General features: G+C 34.4%; 1 protein-coding gene across 5 annotated transcripts in view; it reads right to left on the minus strand.

The window, feature by feature from the left end:
• Window positions 1-19,305, minus strand: part of CDase (neutral ceramidase) — a 51,240-nt gene extending 31,935 nt beyond the window's left edge. Inside the window, exons 1-7 of one of the 5 annotated variants that reach the window (XM_017901267.1) lie at window positions 19,232-19,305; window positions 3,845-4,017; window positions 2,902-3,045; window positions 1,726-1,902; window positions 1,346-1,473; window positions 1,064-1,262; window positions 140-346 (exon numbers count right to left, since the gene is read on the minus strand). In XM_017901267.1, coding sequence (XP_017756756.1) covers window positions 140-346; window positions 1,064-1,262; window positions 1,346-1,473; window positions 1,726-1,902; window positions 2,902-3,045; window positions 3,845-3,985 — 996 coding nt within the window. In that variant the 5' untranslated portion in view covers window positions 3,986-4,017; window positions 19,232-19,305. Of the gene's footprint in view, window positions 1-139; window positions 347-1,063; window positions 1,263-1,345; window positions 1,474-1,725; window positions 1,903-2,901; window positions 3,046-3,844; window positions 4,018-8,677; window positions 8,823-14,805; window positions 14,873-15,069; window positions 15,181-19,231 lie in introns of those variants that run through there. The other 4 variants (XM_017901264.1, XM_017901266.1, XM_017901265.1 and 1 more) reach the window with 4 other exon arrangements.
• Between the last annotated feature and the right edge of the window lie 801 nt (window positions 19,306-20,106).

Genomic DNA, 20,106 nt, shown 5'->3' on the forward strand with positions numbered 1-20,106 from the left:
TATATTTATCTATATGTATTATAATAATGGCTTATAATTTTCTATTATAATAATGTAATAAAAATCACACATAAATATATCTTCAAATAAAAGGCATGCAAGTAAGAACAAGGAAAACGTGCAGAAGCTAATGACTCACCCATGATTCCTTGAAGATTTTGTTGGCAATGATGCTGGTGCTGTCGAACATGTCCACCCCTGGACCAGAGGCGAAGCACATTTCCTTTTTCCCAGGGCAAGTGTACTGTTCCGAGCATGTGCTCCCGGAAAATTCGCATTTCGGTCCACGTGTGTTCGGTGAAACGTCGCCGAGGTTGCTGGAGGCGAAGGCTGCCACGAATGGACCCTGTATACAAGCAACTTGCGTTACAACTCTCCACGAAACTCGCAATGAAACTCTTGCTTTACACTCACACCATTGTTTCCACTCACGAGGTCAAGAGGAAAGAAATAAATTGCCAATTTACGTCGCGACGTTATACAAATTATACATAAATTAATCGAATGTCTTATAATTATATACAAGAATGCAAAGAATAATCGCGATTGTTAATTTTATTTTGAAAAATAACATTTCCTTACAGCGTCTGACTGAGGGACGACGTTTATAGCTCGACATTTCGAGGCAAACTGAGACGTCTGTCCTCGAACACAATTCGTTCTATGCTACTGTGTTTACAATTTGGCTCTGCGTCGATTTTCAAGGTTTCTCTTAATATCCTTTGTATAACATTCTTGACAGGAATATTATCACAGCTTTACGAATAATATTTTTAATACAGATATTTCGTTGTTACATTGGTTACAAAATTTTCAATCATTACACACTTGTAATATTTATTTCATATCTATTAACAACACAAGCTTCACTTAAAATAAACTTATAATAATAATACTGTAATTAATAACAATTATTATTTGTCATCAAAATTTTCTTATCCCCATTTTTATTAAACATCAGTCACACTATTTTGAGACATTTAACATTCCCAAATTTTAAGAATGCTTTATACTAAATATCAAATTATCAATAAATTAAAAATTAATTAAGAAGATTGCTTACCTTGCCAACCAACGAGTCACTGTCCACGGTTTTCTCAAACAGAATAGATGCGTAACCAACGTTGTCACTGGAGACCAGGTGATTAGTATTATTCATACTAGTCGGATGGACGGCGAACCAATTGATAACCCCCAGGGGTTTGTCGTCTGCTGCGATAAACTGCAATTGCGTGAGGTCCTTGTCCACTGGATACATATACCTGCGAATGAAGGAAATAAATTGTATTATCGAAAGGAAATGAAATAAAGAAATTTATTTGATAAAATGAATAGAAATATTTACCTGTCTCTTTCCCCCTTTGGATTGTTTAAATAAGCAGATGGGCTTCTGTTAATATTGGCACCAATGACTTCCCCGTGGCCGATGAAAATTCGACCTGGGACCATGGTAGCATGAGCACGCTCGATACTCTGAAAAATTTATCAAAAATTAATATCATCGACTTTCCTTATTCTTTCCTTTCTTTCTTAATTTATAATATAGAATTATAATTAATTATAACTATAAAATTATATAATATAGAATTACAGTGGGTTCTTTTAAAAGATTTATCAGAGAAGTAAAATGGGAAAATATTAATTTAGTATTTAATATATTTAGTATTTAATATATTTAGTATTTAATTTAGTATTTAGTAGTTAAAAATTGTTATTAAAAATTACCTTCGTTATTCCATTAACCATGGCGTCGAATGTTTCTTTAACAAAGCCAAATGTTGTGATATCGAATAATGTGTGGAGCATGTATCCACCAGGAGTAGAATGCGAATGTGTCGCACTAATCATCACGTTCTTCTCCGTGTACAAATTGCCAAACTGTTTCTGCAGATTCTGCAGCACCTGGAACAACGAACATACATCATCAGAAAAACGAGTTTTTACATTTTCCTCGGAGTACGAAATTTGAAAATTCTACACTTGGAATCCTCCTGGCAAATAAACAGGTAACATGATTTTCTCTGACCTGTCTTTGAATTTTTCAAGTTTGATATCGAGAAATTTAAAAATTAAATATATAGAAATGAAACTACATAAACTACAATAGTAATTAAATTTCAATGATATTTCGAAAGCAACAGTTTCCAAATTCTTTTATAACGGAGTTGGAAAATTCTATATTAATCGTGGATTAATTAGGATTAATTTATTATTTAAATTTCGTTAATTTTATAACAGTGGGTATTAATTTTCATGTTAATCGATATTGCGATATTTTCAAAAAAGTAATTAAAATAAGTAATATTTTTCTTCAATAAAAATTCTAAAACTTCATATCCCAGAAGCAACGAAGCTTTACTTTTTAATTATTTCACGAACATAAGAGTGAAATAATTATTCAATTAAAAAACTTACACTTAGAAATCACGATGCAAAGAATTATTAGTCACACTGTATTTTAACTCTATGATTTATCAAAAAAGTAATCGAGATAAGCAATTAGCAAATTACATTACACACTTCTCCGAGAAAAATTCTAAAAGTTCAAATCGGAGAAGCACCGAAGCTTTACTTTTTAATTATTTCAATATAAGAGTGAAATAATTTTTCAATAAGGAAAACTATACTTAAAAACCACGATCCAAAAAGTCATTAATTTAACTCATACCGTTATCTCAAGAATTATCGTTTAAATATATACAATTAAACAATGCTGTTTATCTACAACGCCATCTTCAATTAGTAAATAGTAGATAAACCGAAGAAAGATGGCGTGGATAAATGCGATTAATCAAATAGCGGTTAAGGTCTGCGAAGATTCGATCGAGATCGTGTTCAAGGAAGGATGGAAAATTTGGATCGTGTTTTACAATCGTGAGAAAAGTGGTTGCGAATTATTACCGATTGGCGAACCCCGTTTCCTATCATGGCGCTGTCCACGCTGACGAAGACGAACCTCTCCTCGCCATCGTCGATGATGAATGCGCGGGAGAATGTTCGTAGATGGAGCCCTGATCCCTTCTGATCGATCTTCGCGTAGCCCATCTAGAAAACAAACAACCCGCGTGATCCGCCATTAGAATACCGCGAACAGGATCCCACGTTTCTTTTGTCGACTCTTTATTTTGTTGTAGGTTTGTTTGATAATTTTCTTTCACAAATAAAAGTAGAAAAGAAAAATAAAAAAAAAATTAGAAAAGAAAATTAGAAAAGAAAAAATATGTTAGGGATGTTAATATTATTTCTTTACTCTTAAAAATTTATGGAAATTTTTAAATAATTATCAACATTACAACCACCAATCCAGTCAAAGTGACAGGTCTCAGAATTTTCCTACTTGCAATAACTAAAAATACATAATTGCTTCTAAAATAATTAATATTGAGATCCAGATGAGACTGTAATTCATACATGCACTTAATTTCATTTTAGTACCACTAAAATTACTATAAAATTAATTACTATACTACTACACTTACTACTATAAATTACTATAAAATTACTATAATCTATGCACGCTATGTTTAGCAACCCACCGAAGATCGGTAATCCTAGTGTAAAATGAAATTAAAAAAACCCTAGAACCACCAATCCGATCAAAATAACAGGTCTCATAATTTTCCTATTCGCAATGCAACTAAAAATATATAATTGCTACTAAAATAATTAATATTCAAATCCAGATCGAACTATAATCCATACATTCACTTATCTTCGTAATATCACTAAAATTACTATAATCTATGCACGCTATGTTTAGGAACCCACTGAAGATCGGTAGTCCTAGTGTAAAATAAAATTAGAAAAGAGAATTAAAAAAATATGTTAATAATGGGATACCAACGAAAACGATTTCAGCAGTGGGCCCAGTGGTGTCTGCCCTGCCCACGCCAATGCTGTAGGACGCAATGGCGCCAGGCAGCGCAACCTGGGTCAGCCATATTGAGAGCAACGCGAGGATCCTCAAGCGTCCGAGTGTCTCCATTCAGCTTTTTCTCTGCCGCCAGTCTGATCCCGCTGAAACCAAACAATTCACTGTGTCCCGTTCCCATTACAAGTCGGCTTAATACTATCGTCCATCCCGAGATAAGAGATCAGGCAGTTAAATATCAATCGTAGCCATCTCTTTCTCCGTTGCCCAATCTTCGACCTGCCTCAATTACCAAATACATTTCGAAACTCGGCTCGAGACCCATCAAAACGTAATTTAAACACGAAAAGCTGCAATTTTCGGGGTACAGAAAAGACTTTGAACGACCCTGCGTATAACATGCACGAGTTTAAAAATTTTTATCGGCAAGAATGCGTGTTACATATTGGACCAAGTCAAAAGCCAAGAGAGATTAGATTTGGTAAATATTTGGATTTTTATATGCTGCTATAGATTTATGGTACCGAAAATGGTACCTTCGTGACTATTTATTTTAAATATTTGGATTTTTATATGCTGCTATAGATTTACGGTATCGAAAATGGTACCTTCGTGACTATTTATTTTAAATATTTGGATTTTTATATGCTGCTATAGATTTTATGGTATCGAAAATGGTACCCTCGTGACTATTTATTTTAATTCCAATTTTTATTTTCTTCACGGTGGTCTGTTGCCTTTTACTTTGTGATTTATAAAGCATTTAACTCTCTGCACTCAGTCGCCATTTAATCAGATTTTAAAGATCGGTGTTAATTAACCCTTTGCACTCGGTGATTATTTTCGTCACAGAGAAATAGCAATTCAAAGACTTTCTGCTGTAAGGATACTTTATGGATAAGGATAAGGATTAAGGATAAAGACAGGATTCTGCTGTCGAGGATATTTTTGAACCGGTGAATAAGGAATCGGGTACAAATTAAAATTTAAAACTATTTTATTTCGAAATTCCATGCAATCTTAGGTTATTTTAGATTTGATATGTTAATTAACATGGGTCTTCGGAATTTGATTATACGGTGACTTAGGCTAGTTAATACATCAAATTTAAAATTACCCAACGATTCGTAGAATATCGAAATAAAATTATTTTACGTATTAATTTGCATACGATTCCTTATTTACTATTTTAAAAACATCGTCGACTTTATGAGAGAAATTACTTTTACTTTTATCTTTCTGTAACGAAAAACTCGCCGAGTGCAGAGGGTTAAAATCTATTTCAAAAGATACGTTCTCCATTTTCATTGAATTATGGTTATGCATGTAATTTGAGGATCGATTAGAACTTTGATTGATACGATGCATGTTTTTATTGGTAAAAATTGTGAAATTTTTATTCTGGAAGATTGTGCTTGTAGTTGAAGGGAGTGCTTCTGTGTGCACACGAATTGTCGACTCTAATTGAGACATAATCAACGTTCGCATGTTGGAACTGCGATAAGATTTGTTTTCATTAACGTCGGATTAATATCGAGTTCAAATTTGGGAGTGGATGGAATTGATTAATACTGCGAGTATAGGTTGAACGTTGAAAGGAAATCGCGGTAGTGTGAATCACTCCTCTGAGTTATGGTTGCAAATGCGAGATGTCGAGATAACGTTAGTTCCTTTGCTGATCGAGGCGATAAGGCATGTGTCATTGGCGAATAATATTTGTCAAATGCTCGTGGATGCATCTATTTTTTAAATATTTCACATTTTTATTATACTGTCTATTTTTCATGACGACAAAAATTAGCATTGTCTGATTTGAATATTATTTTCGATAATAGGAAATTTAATATATCGTATGTATTTAATAAATAAATAAATAAATTTGATTTAAATAAATAATAGTAATTGAAAATATATATTGAAAATAATTAAGTATATATATAATTTAATTTTCTGTGATACAGTCTAACTTTGAAGAAGAAAATTACTGAAATGAGAGAATGCAAAATGACAAAATATTCCTCAGAGAAATAAGTTAGAAACGTTGATAGACTTCACTGAGATTGAGAGCTTTCCAAAGCACTTAGAACGTCTGTTTTGAGATACTAAAAGCGTTTTCTTCCTTATTTGAGGAGTAAAATTCAACGTTCGGTCGTTTCTTGGAACTTTCATCGACAGAAGGAACTCCCTCTGACTTTCGAAAATTTTCGTGGCAGCAGTCGAAGGTTACAAGAGCACTTTCAGACAGGTGTTCACGGGTATCTGGAATGCGTCAGAGCAAGAATGCCTATTAGTTGTCTCGAGAACCACGCCTCGGCGTTTCTCGACGAGAAGAGAATGAATAAATCTGTAATAATAAACTACCGTCGCTTTCATAAATTTTTGAAAAACCCGCCAGACGTATACGTGAAACTATAATCCTCAAAAGTACTAAATAACAAATTGTCATTGCTGTCCATAATTTTTTTGAAAAATTTAATTTTTGTACTTGCGAAAATATAATACTTAAAAATATAAAATAATGAATTATCATTGCTTTCATAATTTTTTTGGAAAACTTAAAGTCCTTGAGTGATGACCTAATCAATAATGTTTGCATAATCTTTTGCAAAATTGAAGAATATGCATTGAATATTGAATCACTATGGTTTCCATAAATTTTTGGAAGAATGAAAAATAATAAAAAGAATGAACGGTGAACTGCCATAAGTTTCATGGTATCGTGAAAGAAATTGTTGTTCAAATATGTACTTAACGTGATTGATGAAAATTACTCATTGACTACAGATTAGGGTACTATATATAACTACATATTATTTTCTCCGTATGATAAGATACAATGTAATTTATCGAGTTAATTATAAGATTGTAAATTGAAAAGAAAGAGCGAAATAGCGAATAGAAATCTTATTTTTAATTAAGTTTGAAGTTACAAAGAATGTTTAATAGAATTAATCATTTAAAATATAATTTTGTTCTATTGGAATAATCGAAGACGTTTATAGGTATAATTAAATAGATATTATACGAACAACGAAGTTTCTTTGAGTAGGTAGACTTTAGCTTGGAAACCTAAAGCAGTTCACCCTCTTGTTCATCAGCCATAAGAGCACACCCTCTGAAACGGATTTACACACACAGTCACGGGTACCATTTAGTCACACTAATCCCTGGAATCCGTATTTCTCAAACGTCACAGATTTTCTCTCTTTCTGTTCCCAATGTTTATCTTATTACCTTAAAATGAAATAATAATTTTTATTTATACTAAGTTATAATTATACTAATAATATAGTATAAATAATAATTTTAAATAATAATTTGAAGCAATAAAATAAAATAGTGTCATTATTATTATTATTATAAATAGAAAACAGTGAAATAAAATATAATAAAAAGAGAAAGGCTATAATAGAATATATAATATGTAATACCATTATTAAAAAAATAGTACCATAATATTACTATCATTAGTAACATTTAGTACCATTATTAGCACTATTATACATGGGAAACAATGGAAATAAAATACAATTGAAAAAGAAAGGCTATAACAAAATAAATAATAGAATATATAATACTAATAATATAGTATAAATAATAATTTTAAATAATAATTCAAGGCGATAAAATATTATTGTTACCATTATACATATAAAACAATGAAAATGAAATACACCAAAAAGAGAAAGATCATAATAAAATATAGAATATATGATATAATCCATGCATTTTTCATAAATATATTCCTCCACGAAAAAGCGTAGTTATCGAGCATGAACATTCTCACAGCAAGGCAGAACATTATCGCGATTCGGTATTGTAATCCGATCACGTTACGGTCTGCTTACGCAAAATTATTTCAGACCAACGTCACGCGATTTTCATCCTTCCTTTTCCTCTCGAGAACGCCCCAACACAGCACATTTACCACGTTACTACCGTCGATATTCCATTGCTAAATCGACCGATTTGAGAATAAAACCGAATAAAACCGAGAATAAAACAGAACTCCAAAACCAAAACACAAAAATCTCAGTAATACCCTCCAATCTACATCCAAAATCTTAAAAAGAAAATAAAAAATCCATATACACATAAATATCACCAAAATCTCTCTAATACTCGAATCGACTATATCTAAAACCATAAAACAGAATTTTTTAATTCATTTGTACCTAAATATCTCTGAAAATTAAGTTAGTAAATTAGTTAGTAGTTTAGTAGATTAGTTAGTAGTTAGTAGATTATCTATTAAGTTGGTTAGATTATAGTAGATTATATAGATTATCGATTAGGTTAAGTATGAGTACGATAAGTTGTGGGTGTAGGGATGAGTGTGTCAACAAAATCTGTAAGACCAAGTTCTAGGCAGTAGATGCTGAAATATATAATATTATATATACTTTATTATATATAAAGTTTATATAAATAATATATATATAAATAAACGTTCACTGCACAAATCGATTAACTCCACTTTTTGAAAAATCTCAAATATAAAAAGTTAAGACTATACCAAGTGCTCTGACACTTAAATTTAAGATTTTTCAGAAAGTGGAATTAATCGATTTATGCAGTGAACGGCTCATATATACCTAAATATCACCAAAACCCCTCAAATATTCCAATCACTTGAATCCAAAGCATCCAAACAAATTTTTAAATCCACGTAATAATATATCTAAAAATTACTAACTGAAAAAAATGATAAAGTAGCCTACATATCGAACAATGGACACTGGAATCAACAGAAAAATCCAAATCCCTCTAAAGTCCTCGATCTTCCCACCAGATTTTTATTATTACCTTCAGATTTTCTCAAGATCGATCTCGTCTCGAATATTCACTAGTAAATTCCCCTAGGATCCTCAGACTCCGCTCTCCCTCATCCCTATCACGTTCGACACTGCCAGCCACGGAGCAGCGAAACGATAATGACGAAACGACGTGGAGCCTCGGCAATAATTTTCCATCAACTGATCGCTGCGGACGTCTGTCAAAGGGAGGAAAGAACAAAAACCTCGGTGGAAGATATCTGCCACGCTATCAACGACGATTAAGCCTAATCGAGGACGCACGGCCATCCAGAAACCGCGCCTAGCTTCCTACGTCCTCTGATTCATCGTCTTAATCCCATCGCTGTTCCAGCTGCCACGAGTCGTCAAGAAGAAATTAATTACCCTCTAACTGTCACCGTGACCCGTGCAGAGGAACATCTGGCGATTGTGGCTTTCTCTGCAACGCCTCTAACGATCTCGCGGGACAATCGATCGGTGTCATCGATCAGCAGGAGCTCTTTCTGGGCCCAGAACGTGATCGACCCACTGTGCCACTTTTGGCTGACTTGGATGTTTTTGACAATTTTCTGGAGTCTTCCCGCGAAGACGGTGAATTTTTACGACGAGTAGAATTTTGACAGCTTTTGAGGATTTTTTGGACGAAGATGCTGAATGAAAATTGTGGATTTTCAAATTGAGGTGATTTTTGAGGGTTCTATATTGGTGGTAGATATAGTATAACGTGTGATAAATTTTAGCAATAAATGTACCAAACCTGTAAAAATATTTCTGATTCTTTGTCTCTGAAATTAACCAAAATATTAATGACAGGTGTCATTGACAGAATTTTTGTATTATTTCTGTCTATTTAGACACGTATTACAAGTCTAGTGTCAAGTAGTAATTAATTATGCAATAAATATTAAATAAAAATTGAGAAATATTATGTAAAATATGATATTATAATAATATATTATTTTTGTCTTTTTGATTTCAAGAAAATTATGCTTTTTACCACACAAAAGTTATACTTGGGTTCAATGTAATATAAATTCCTGATGACCTATTCCTTCTGGACAAATAATAAAATAAACTATCCTCTTGACACACTAAACGTCACCAATCCAAAATTGCCAGGACTCGCTCACGATACGAGGATATCGTTCAATATTTATCTCACTCGAATGGTAACTCAAAAACACCAATTTTCAGCGTCGTCTAACCAGATCACAAGAATTCCCTAGCCAATTTAAATCTGAAACCGTCTCGATCTCGAGATATCGATCACTATTCCGTGACGAGTAAACGTACACTGAGAGAAGATCGAGTATCTCGACCAGGTGGATGCTGCAGATTTTCGTCGATATCCGCCGATTGCGTGGCGACCTCGCGCTTTCACTTTTCGACACTGATCCCCTGAGAGCAAGTATTATGCATACTCTTCGAACAGGTGAGATTCCGTCACTGGCCATTCGTTTCGTAATAAAAGATCCCATTGATCCGATGTGGAACAAAGAGATCACTCATCGATATCATTCATTGACGAAATATTGGGTATTTTAAAGAATAGCAATGATGACAGCTGTCATGGATCAATTCTAGTTTGAAATAATCCTATTCCTAGTTTAGAGAAATTCTTTAAATACGAAAAGGGGAATTTAACCCTTCGTGCTCGACGATTTTTGGGCTAAAGAAGGGTACGAGATGAAAAATTTTCTGCTATAAAGCTGATGATATTTCTTGAGCAGTAAATAAGAAATCGTGTAATAATTGACACGTAGAATTATCTAATTTCGATACCTTGCATGCTGTTACATTATTTTAAATTTGGTATATTAATTAAAAAGGGTTAAATGTTTCAAAGAATGGCTTGCAGAGAGTGGTTGTAAGCGTCAGAGATAAGGGGAGTGAGGAGTCTAGGGACTCTAGGATTTGGGTAAACTTGGCCCAATGTGTGCTTCGTGTGCTTGGGTAAATTGTGTAGACCAAATGGGAGAGATTGTAGAATAGAAAGAGGGTTTAGGGTTGTTAATACACGTGGTGTATTCTACAACATTGTGTAAAAGGTGACGTTGTATTTTTGATGTAAAATAGAAATTATTTCCTTGTAAATGAATAATATCTTTAATAATATATATACCTCAGCTTGATCTATAAGATATCACCATTTTATTTTTTGTTTTTGGTAAAATGGTATTAATATGTTACATAGATAAAATTAAAGAACGAATATTATATAAATATAAGATTAATATTAAGTAATTAATTTAATAATTAATTTACAGAGAGCAGGGATTCTGTTTTGTATTAAAAAATTATAGAACAATGTCTACTATAAAAATTTTAAACTATTTACTAATCAATAAATCAATAACTATACTGATATAATATTATATTACTAATAGTACTATAGTTATAATCTGTAATATATAATAATACTATAATACTATACTTACTAATCAACTACAAGCTCTCAAAACTTCTACAAAATATTAATAAAATCCTCCTTCCAAAAATTAAGAAAAAATTTATTTTATAAGTTACTATACTTGCTACATATAAATATTTTCGTTTGAAGGATTCCTTTTTGGAAAGATACGACAAAATTATGTTTCAACCAGACACTTGCAACGTTCAACTACTATACTTACTAATATAATACTATATTACTAATAATACTATACTTATAATATGTAATATACAATAATACTATACTATATTACTAATAATACTATAATACTATACTTACTAATCAACCAGTACAAGCTCTCAAAACATCTACAAGATACTAATAAAATTCTCCTTCCAAAAATTAAGAAAGAATTTATTTTTTAAGTTACCATACTTGCTATACCTATATATTTTCCTTTTTAGGATTCCTTTTCGGAAAGATACAACAAGGTTACGTTTCAACCAGACACTTGCAAGATACGAACGAACGTCTCAGACGATTTTATCCGAGTTCTTTGTCACATTAGTGGGAACAAATAGGTTAGACCTTCTGGAAAGATACGTGTGGCAGAAAGTGACCGAAGTGTAGGCCCGAGAGGCGACAATCACAGTGAGTCATGTAATCCGTAGTAAATGCGACTCTGTTTCGAAGGTTGGCTGTGGAAACAATGATTCGAGTCGTTAGAACATTCATAATGTTTTCATGAACACGACCGGGTGGAAACATCACGTGCAATGAGACAAAGAAACGAGCACTCGAGCTTGAATTTCATTTGAAAAAAGAAAAAAGAAAAGAACGACACTGGTCTCGAGTAATTAAAAATATTTTTACCAAGGTGAATAAAATATTGGAAAAATAGAAAATTCGATGTTAGGTACTTCCAAAAGTACACCAACCCTTTCCCTCGTATCAACTTCTCTCGTGCCACTATGCAAACAGAATGAAACAAAGAAACGAGCACTCGAGCTTGAATTTCATTTGAAAAAAGAAAAAAGAAAAGAACGACACTGGTCTCGAGTAATTAAAAATATTTTTACCAAGCTGAATAAAATATTGGAAAAATAGAAAATTCGATGTTAGGTACTTCCAAAAGTATACTAACCCTTTCCCTCGTATGAATTTCTCTCGTGTCACTATGCAAACAGAACCCACTGAAGGACCAAAACTGTGTGGCCAGTATTATTTGGAAGAAGATAAGTGCACTCTCTGCTCGCAACTCACCAGGTACGATAAAGCTCAGTCTTATCGCGAGACATGAGAACATGCAAATACCAAACTGCTCGGATATTAGTTGTACACGGAATGTTTCCCGGACTGACAGCATAGAGCCTCGTTTCAGCGGAAGAATGCACATTAAGATTTCGTCATTCGCTGATAGGGGTTACGCAAGTACTCCTTGCGATTGTTGATAAAGAGTCGGGACCAATAAACACAATCGAATGTTTTATTTACTTGACATTGACTGCTACTCGTTGGCAAGTGGAAGTGGAAGTACTGGGTTAATCGATCGTAAGCGAAAGTACTTTCGACCAAAGTACTCGCAAAGTACTTTTCCCGGGTCAATTTTGTTACAGTGCTAAAGATGGTACAGTGCTATAGTACACTAAAGTACACTAAGGTATAGTTCACTAAATAAAATAAAGTACAGGTAATCCTTCTATAACACGGTAGATAGGTTCCTAGAGAATGCAGTGTCGTGTGAAACCGTGTTGTACGAGACCCAGAGCGGGTACAAAAGGGGGGTTACGTTCCGAAAACTTATTAAAAAGAAATTTTTGTTCATTCTATTAAAAATATAAATGTACACGAAATAGAACAATAACAAAAATATTGTAGGATACCAAAAGAAATCGCGAGTCGGCTATTGCCAACCAAAATAAATTGAAAACCGATCGATATCTTCTAGAAGCAAATCGAAAAGGTATTCCATATAACAAAATTAAGTTGCCTGACTCCTCTACGAGGAGGTGAAGCGTAGGTTAAGGAAAGCATAAAAGCGTGGTCCTTGACAACCAAAACAGAGTCCTTTGAAATCGGTTGTGACCAGCACAAGTGTAAGTCGCTTGGTATTGAAAGGAGAGTTTTAAAAGAGTGCGTGTTTGTGTGTTTTCGTTATCTCGGTTTTCTTTCCCTGAGTTAAATCAGTTTACGAGTTTTGAGTTTGTGTTACTGTGTTCTTCTTCTTTCGTGAATTTTCGGTGTCTCAAGACCAGTTCTGCCATCCTACAATATTATTTTAATTTAACGCAACTTTAATTTAATAAATTTCTTCGTCGCCATTGCTCGTGTAGAAGTACAGTGTTGTACGAAGGTTTCTGCAATTTTCTTATCGCGTTAGAGCGAAACCGTGTTATAGGATGCCGTGTTGTAGGAGGGTTCCCGCAATTTATGAATCGTGTTATAGTGAAACTGTGTTATAGGAGGGTTCCCGCAATTTATGAATCGTGTTATAGTGAAACCGTGTTATAGGAGGGTTCCCGCAATTTATGAATCGTGTTATAGTGAAACCGTGTTATAGGAGGGTTCCCGTAATTTATGAATCGTGTTATAGTGAAACCGTGTTATAGGATGCCGTGTTGTAGGAGGGTTACCTGTACACTAAAGTAAAGTAGAGTACTTGTCGGCACAAAAGTATTTTCGGCTTCGATGGGATCGAAAGTACTTAGCAAATGAAAAAGTATTAAAGTACACTAAAGTGTCGGAGTACTTGTTGACACAAAAGTATTTTCGGCTTCGATGGGATTGAAAGTACTTGACAAATAAAAAAGTGTTAAAGATAAATGTGTGTATTCAGTGAAGCACTTGAGTCACGCGTGTTTTGATCAAGTGCAGAAGCACTCCTATCCTAACAAAACAGATAAGTGATAGTATTCGTGTAAACTCGATAGATAAACGTTAATAAACATATTTCTCAGTTCGACGGATAAAATCATTCGTACTCGTTAAGTGCTTATCGATACACGTAACGTATCAATCGCGATCGATATCGATCCCGAAAACGAAAGTACTCACGCGCAGTTCGCGAAGCTAAGTAACTCCGTTGATTCATTCCGATCGGAGAAAACACGTACTCGTTCCAATTAACGCTAAATTACCGACCTCTGATGCGTAGCTAAATATACCATATACAGGGTGCTCCTCGTATCACGGCCAAGCCGGTTTTAAAATAGTAGAAAACAATAAAAATTCTAACAGACGAAATAAAACTGTTTCGTCTAGTGTGACACGTGATACAGGTTACTAATTTGCAAATGAAGACATTTAAAGATTCGGAGGTCACGTGTTCAAAGAGTACTTCAAACTTAAATTTCGCAATATTTGACTTAACCCCAAAAAATCGCGAATATTTACTCTCTAATAAGCCTCGAGTACTCCAAGATTTCCAAAATAGAGGTATTTTTTACATTTTTCAAAAAAATTTCTCAAATTTCAGTTCTTAGTTTCGATTTCGATACTACTTAAATACCTCGATAAATCAATTTTGATAAAAGGACAGGAAACTATATTAATCAGCATACACACGTATAAAGTATATGATCTTTAAAATTCTTCAATATCTAAAAATTTCTGTTCACACGTTTAATTCTGGTATTAGAATATTTAAATACTTCGATAAATGTATTTTTGTAGAAAGACAGGAAACCATATTAATCGACATAAGTATAAAAATATACGACCTTGGAATCTTCCAAACGCCTACATACCAGACCACAACACCACGTGTCACGCCACCCGAAACCAATCTCGTCTCGCTGTCTTGCACCGTTCCCAAGCTATGACCCAGTTTACCATATACGAGAAGCACTCTATAGAATAATCCCGGGGTTAATTTCAGTAATCTACGTGTTAAATTATTCCCAGTGGTTATTCCAAATCGTTCCATAACCTCACTCACTGCGGCCAAAAATAAAGCAGGGCGAAGGAATCGCGGTAGCCATCGATATTGGCCGTACTCGTGGAATACTCACGCCGCTCAGAGTCTTCGGCACATGACCGGCGTTGATCGACCGCGGGATCAGTGCGTAGGAGATCGATGGGTCGAGACGGAGTCGCAGACGCGGCGATAACAGCTGGTCGACACGGCCAGTCGCCGCGAACACTCCGCACGAGCATCAAATACTCACGGACCCAGCGTGGCCGCAGCGGCCGTCGAGTAGGGGAAACGGAAACGATCCTCCACGGCTATTCTCATGCCGCGCCGTCTCGCTCTAGCGTCACGGCCGCTGTCTCGCGCTCCGTTTCTCTCTTTCGGCCGACTCTTTCCGACCCGTGTCGCGGGGGATTCACGGGCTCGTACGTCGCCAGCTTATCTGGCCGGCGGTGGAGCGTGGCGAGGCTTTGAGGGTCGCGTTTCGCTCGCTTTGCGACCGGTTTCGGTAGCCGCGGTGGGATGCAGGGTTGGCTGCGTGCTTTCGGGAGTGGGTGGTAGGCCGACGGTGAGACACTGATGGAAACGGTGGGTCGTTGGCTGCGTCTGCTGGAGCGTGAAAGCTAGCCAAGAGTAAATTGGAAACCTGCGCTCGTGGCACAGGAGTCTGGCATTCTTTAAACCTGTTGGAAGATGATTTTTTCATTTCCTTTTCTTCTCATTAAATATATATATCTATTACATTTGGTTAATAAATTAAATTAACGTGTTGAGAGATGGGATGTGTTAGTTGTTGATCTCATTTTTGGGAAAACCTTTTGGCTTTTTAAATTTCTTTTTTATTTTGTTAAAGATGTATAATATATTGAGTTTGGTTAATAAATTGGAAACTTGGCTTCATGGAAGTCTGAGATTTTTAATGGTGATGTGAGATATGATATGAATTAGGTATTGAATATTTTTATTTTTATATAAAATAATTATATTGCTAAATAAATTGGAAACTTTCTTTTTTATTTTGTTAGAGATATATAATATATTGCGTTTGGTTAATAAATTGGAAGCTTGGGTTCATGCAAGTCTGAGATTTTTAATGGTGATGTGAGATGTGATATGAATTAGGTATTGAATATTTTTATTACAGAAGTAATTTGTTAATTACTGCAATGAAAATACGAATATTTTTAACAGTATTGTGAAATATATAACAAATATGATATTCCATTTTCTCCAAAAATTTTTATCTTCCAAATATCCTTTTTTGAACCACTATACTATAATCAAACTCGTAAAATAAAGTTCTAGGATTTCACAATGATGCTGTGAGATATGCCATATATTGGCTACTGAAATTTCCTTTTATTTAAAAATTGCTAAACTTTCAAAGGCCTCTCTTGAAATACCCTAAGTCAACGTAACTGACCTACGACCAGCTTTCTAAACGAGAAGTTTCGTAACGAATGATCAGTCTCATTTCCATGAAAGATGTCCAGCACCCAAGAGAAGGTAATTGCGGGAATTTTAAAGTCAAAAGTCACGAAACGTTATCGGCAAATCTAAGTGAGCCAAAGTCTCCGATGCGAATGAATGAGAATTCTGGTGAAAAAGGAGGTGATCCACTGCTCCTGGTTCTCCTTGACTCAGATACCTCTCCATATATCACCGCTTTTGCCAACTGCTTTTTTCTTTGCCGTGACAAGAGAATAAACTGAGCTGCTATTATGTGACTATACAACGTTTAATATTCATAAACGAACGAAGCAAAAAGCAAGAAGTCTTTGAAGCCTAATAGCTCAGGGCCACGAGTCTCAATCTGTTAGACTGTCTCTGGCAATAAGGATCGGTCCTCCCTCATCTTTCCTCGTTTCATTCGGGAACATCCAGTGAGAACAATCGGTTCCAACAGAGGGACCCTGTTTAAAAATCCTGAACCGTTTCTAAACCGGATGCTTACCGAGGTCGTTAGCACTTCCACGTCAAAGACGTACGAGAATTAATCAATTCCCTTTATCTTCGCTGGTCTGACCAAAGGAGCCGATCGAGGAGGATCAGGCCCAATTATAACACTATAAAAGTTTTAACGTGGTAATGGCTGTCATAGATTGTAATATGTATAATAGCACACGAAAGTATTCGCACATTATTTCAAAAGAATTTTCTAACCTAACTTAACTTAACCTAAAAATTCTGATTTTAATGGGAGTTTACGTGCACGTAAAATATAATTTGGAATATTTAAAACAAAGTTAAAATTTGTACAATGATCGAATATAAAAATTCTAACGTGGTAATAACTGACATAGATTGTAATATGTATAATAGCACACGAAAGTATTCGGACGCTATTTCAAAAGAATTTTCTAACCTAACTTAACTTAACCTAAAAACTCTGATTTTAATGGGAGTTTACGTGCACGTAAAATATAATTTGGAATATTTGAAACAAAGTTAAAATTTGTACAGTGTTCGAATATAAAAGTTGCAACGTGGTAATGGCTGTCATAGATTGTAATATGTATAATAGCACACGAAAGTATTCGCACGCTATTTCAAAAGAATTTTCTAACCTAACTTAACTTAACCTAAAAATTCTGATTTTAATGGGAGTTTACGTGCACGTAAAATATAATTTGGAATATTTAAAACAAAGTTACAATTTGTACAGTGTTCGAATATAAAAGTTCTAACCTAACCTAACCTAATTTAAAAATTCTGATTTTAATGAAAATTTGTGTGCACGTAAAGTATAATTTGGAATATTTAAAATGAAATAAAAATTTGTACAGTGTTCGAATATAAAAGTTCTAACGTGGTAATGGTTGACATAGATTTTAATATGTACAGTTATTCATGAAAGTATTAGCACGCTATATTTCGAAAGAATTTTCTAACCCAACCTAACCTAAAAATTCTGCTTTTAATGAAAGTTTATGCACATGTAAAATATAATTTGGAATACTTAAAATAAAATTAAAATTTGTACAGTATTTGAATATTTCCTTGACTCACTGTATATTAATGTAAAAGCGAGTGGTGTCTGTAAGAAAGAACGAGTGGAAGAATGAAGCGTGGTACAGAATGTACCACATTTATGTAATGTATGAAAGAAGAGAGAACAAATGAGAGAGTAGTTGGATAGGTCAGTTGCAATGTAGAATTCATTGAGAGCTAACGTGTGAACGAGTATCGTAAAAAAGTAAACATAATTAGACACGTTTCATCGATCATTTTTACCCTGTGCAATATTTTATTTCTTTCTTTCTTTATTTATTTATTTGACGAGTAAATGCCCTTTATAAAGAAGTAATATAGTAAAATAAAAATAATTAAAGAAATAAAAGTAAAAATAAAACTAAAAGGAGCACAATCATACAGGAAACTTATACAGGAGGATACATTGTTAAATTAATATTTAATAAATTCATTTAAATATAATACCCACTACTAATATCTAAAATGTCTCGAATATGTATCCATTTATTAGCGTCTCTCACAAAAAGTTAACGAAGTTTCTTACTCTCGCGTCGGAACAAAGAGATTTTCCAAGATTTCTAGAGATCATTAGCACTTCTGCCACGAGATAATGGAGAAAATTAATCCCTTTTCTCTGCAATCGGGAGAATTAATCGAAAGTGATCAGTTACAATGAGAAATCTTTGAGAATTCTATTTCAGAGTGTCCTGGACTACCAGTTTGCCCAGGTCATTAGCACTTCTAGGTCGAAAGTGTTTGACAATGAATGGTTTCTCTTCATCCCCTTCAATTTGATGAAAGGATCCACGAAAAAGAATTAGATCCATCGGTAAAACAATTTTTAAAGCTTGTTTAAAAATTCCCAAACGTCTCCAAATCCAATGTTCACCTCATCATTAGCACTTTTACCACGAGAGAACTCAGGAATTAGCACAGGGACTACCATATCAGCTAAAGTGACAGGTTTTGGACTCTTTGCTTTTGCAATTTCTAAAAGACAGCTGCTTTTGGTAAAACAAATATCGATTTTTACTGAGATAAAAATAAAATTATCCCTGACCGATTTAATTATTATATCATTACTATAGATATATATTTTATTTACACCTGTAGTTCTAATTATTTTCACACTTTAATTAGAGTAAAACGATTTTCTAAGCTGTCAACAAGCAATTATCACTTCTACTATAAATGGATGGAAATATTATCTCCTTGATTAAAATGACCAATTAAAAATGGTCGATTCTAATATTCAAAATTGAAAAATTGTTTTTAAATTATAAACTCACTGAAGTCATTAGCTCTTCCACTATAGCAGTACTCAGGAATCAGTCATTTTCCTCTCATCTTCTATGGTTTCGACCAAAACCTGTGGTTCTCACAAATCGGCCACTTTCCTCGAGAAATCTGTAACACTTTCTTCATCTATAGCCAGCTTCAGCCACCTTCTCTCTCCAAACGTTCCTCGCCATCTTTGTTTCCCTCATATCACCTTATTTTCCACTTCCACGCAAGGAGCCCAATAAAATCGAGAATCACACTGACACTTCAACATCATCGCGTGAAAAATCATCGTAAATTACTCTATTAAGCAAGCACAGTAAAACTTTGTCGAAATACACGAACCTCCTTTGATCTTGCTCAACAGATTCCACCAATGTGATTTATCTCGAAAATAATTTTATATAAAATTCGAATTAAAATATTACTTCACGACTCGTGTGGAATGAACAACGCGTTGGTAAGTCGACAGCCTTGGAGGTTTACTATTTCTAGGTCACGTATGATTAGCATAACACTGATGGATCACTCTGGAACAGTCCTAGCCTCAGGTATGACGACTGAACGAGAATTTCGATGGGTTCCTCGAGGTTTCCGAGGATTTTTCAGAGAGGAGACGAGTGGGTATGAGAGAATGGAGTTCGACGGACGATTTCGAGGGATCTAGTTCGTGGACTAGCGATAGAACGTGGACTGTCACTCTCGTCGATCGACAGTAGAGCTGTAGACCGCTCGGCTGGAGAAAGTAACAGAATAACATCGAGGGTTGCGCAATGCTTTGGGTTACATCGGCTGAAATAATTTCCACGTAATCGAACCGGCTCCAGCCACGGCTTCTTCCCTGTTAACCTTGGAATTGGTGACATTGATCGAGGCGGTGGAG

The sequence above is a fragment of the Eufriesea mexicana genome, unplaced genomic scaffold, assembly GCF_001483705.2.
Source record: "Eufriesea mexicana isolate 0111107269 unplaced genomic scaffold, ASM148370v2 scaffold1596, whole genome shotgun sequence".
In the NCBI taxonomy this organism is placed as follows: domain Eukaryota; kingdom Metazoa; phylum Arthropoda; class Insecta; order Hymenoptera; family Apidae; genus Eufriesea; species Eufriesea mexicana.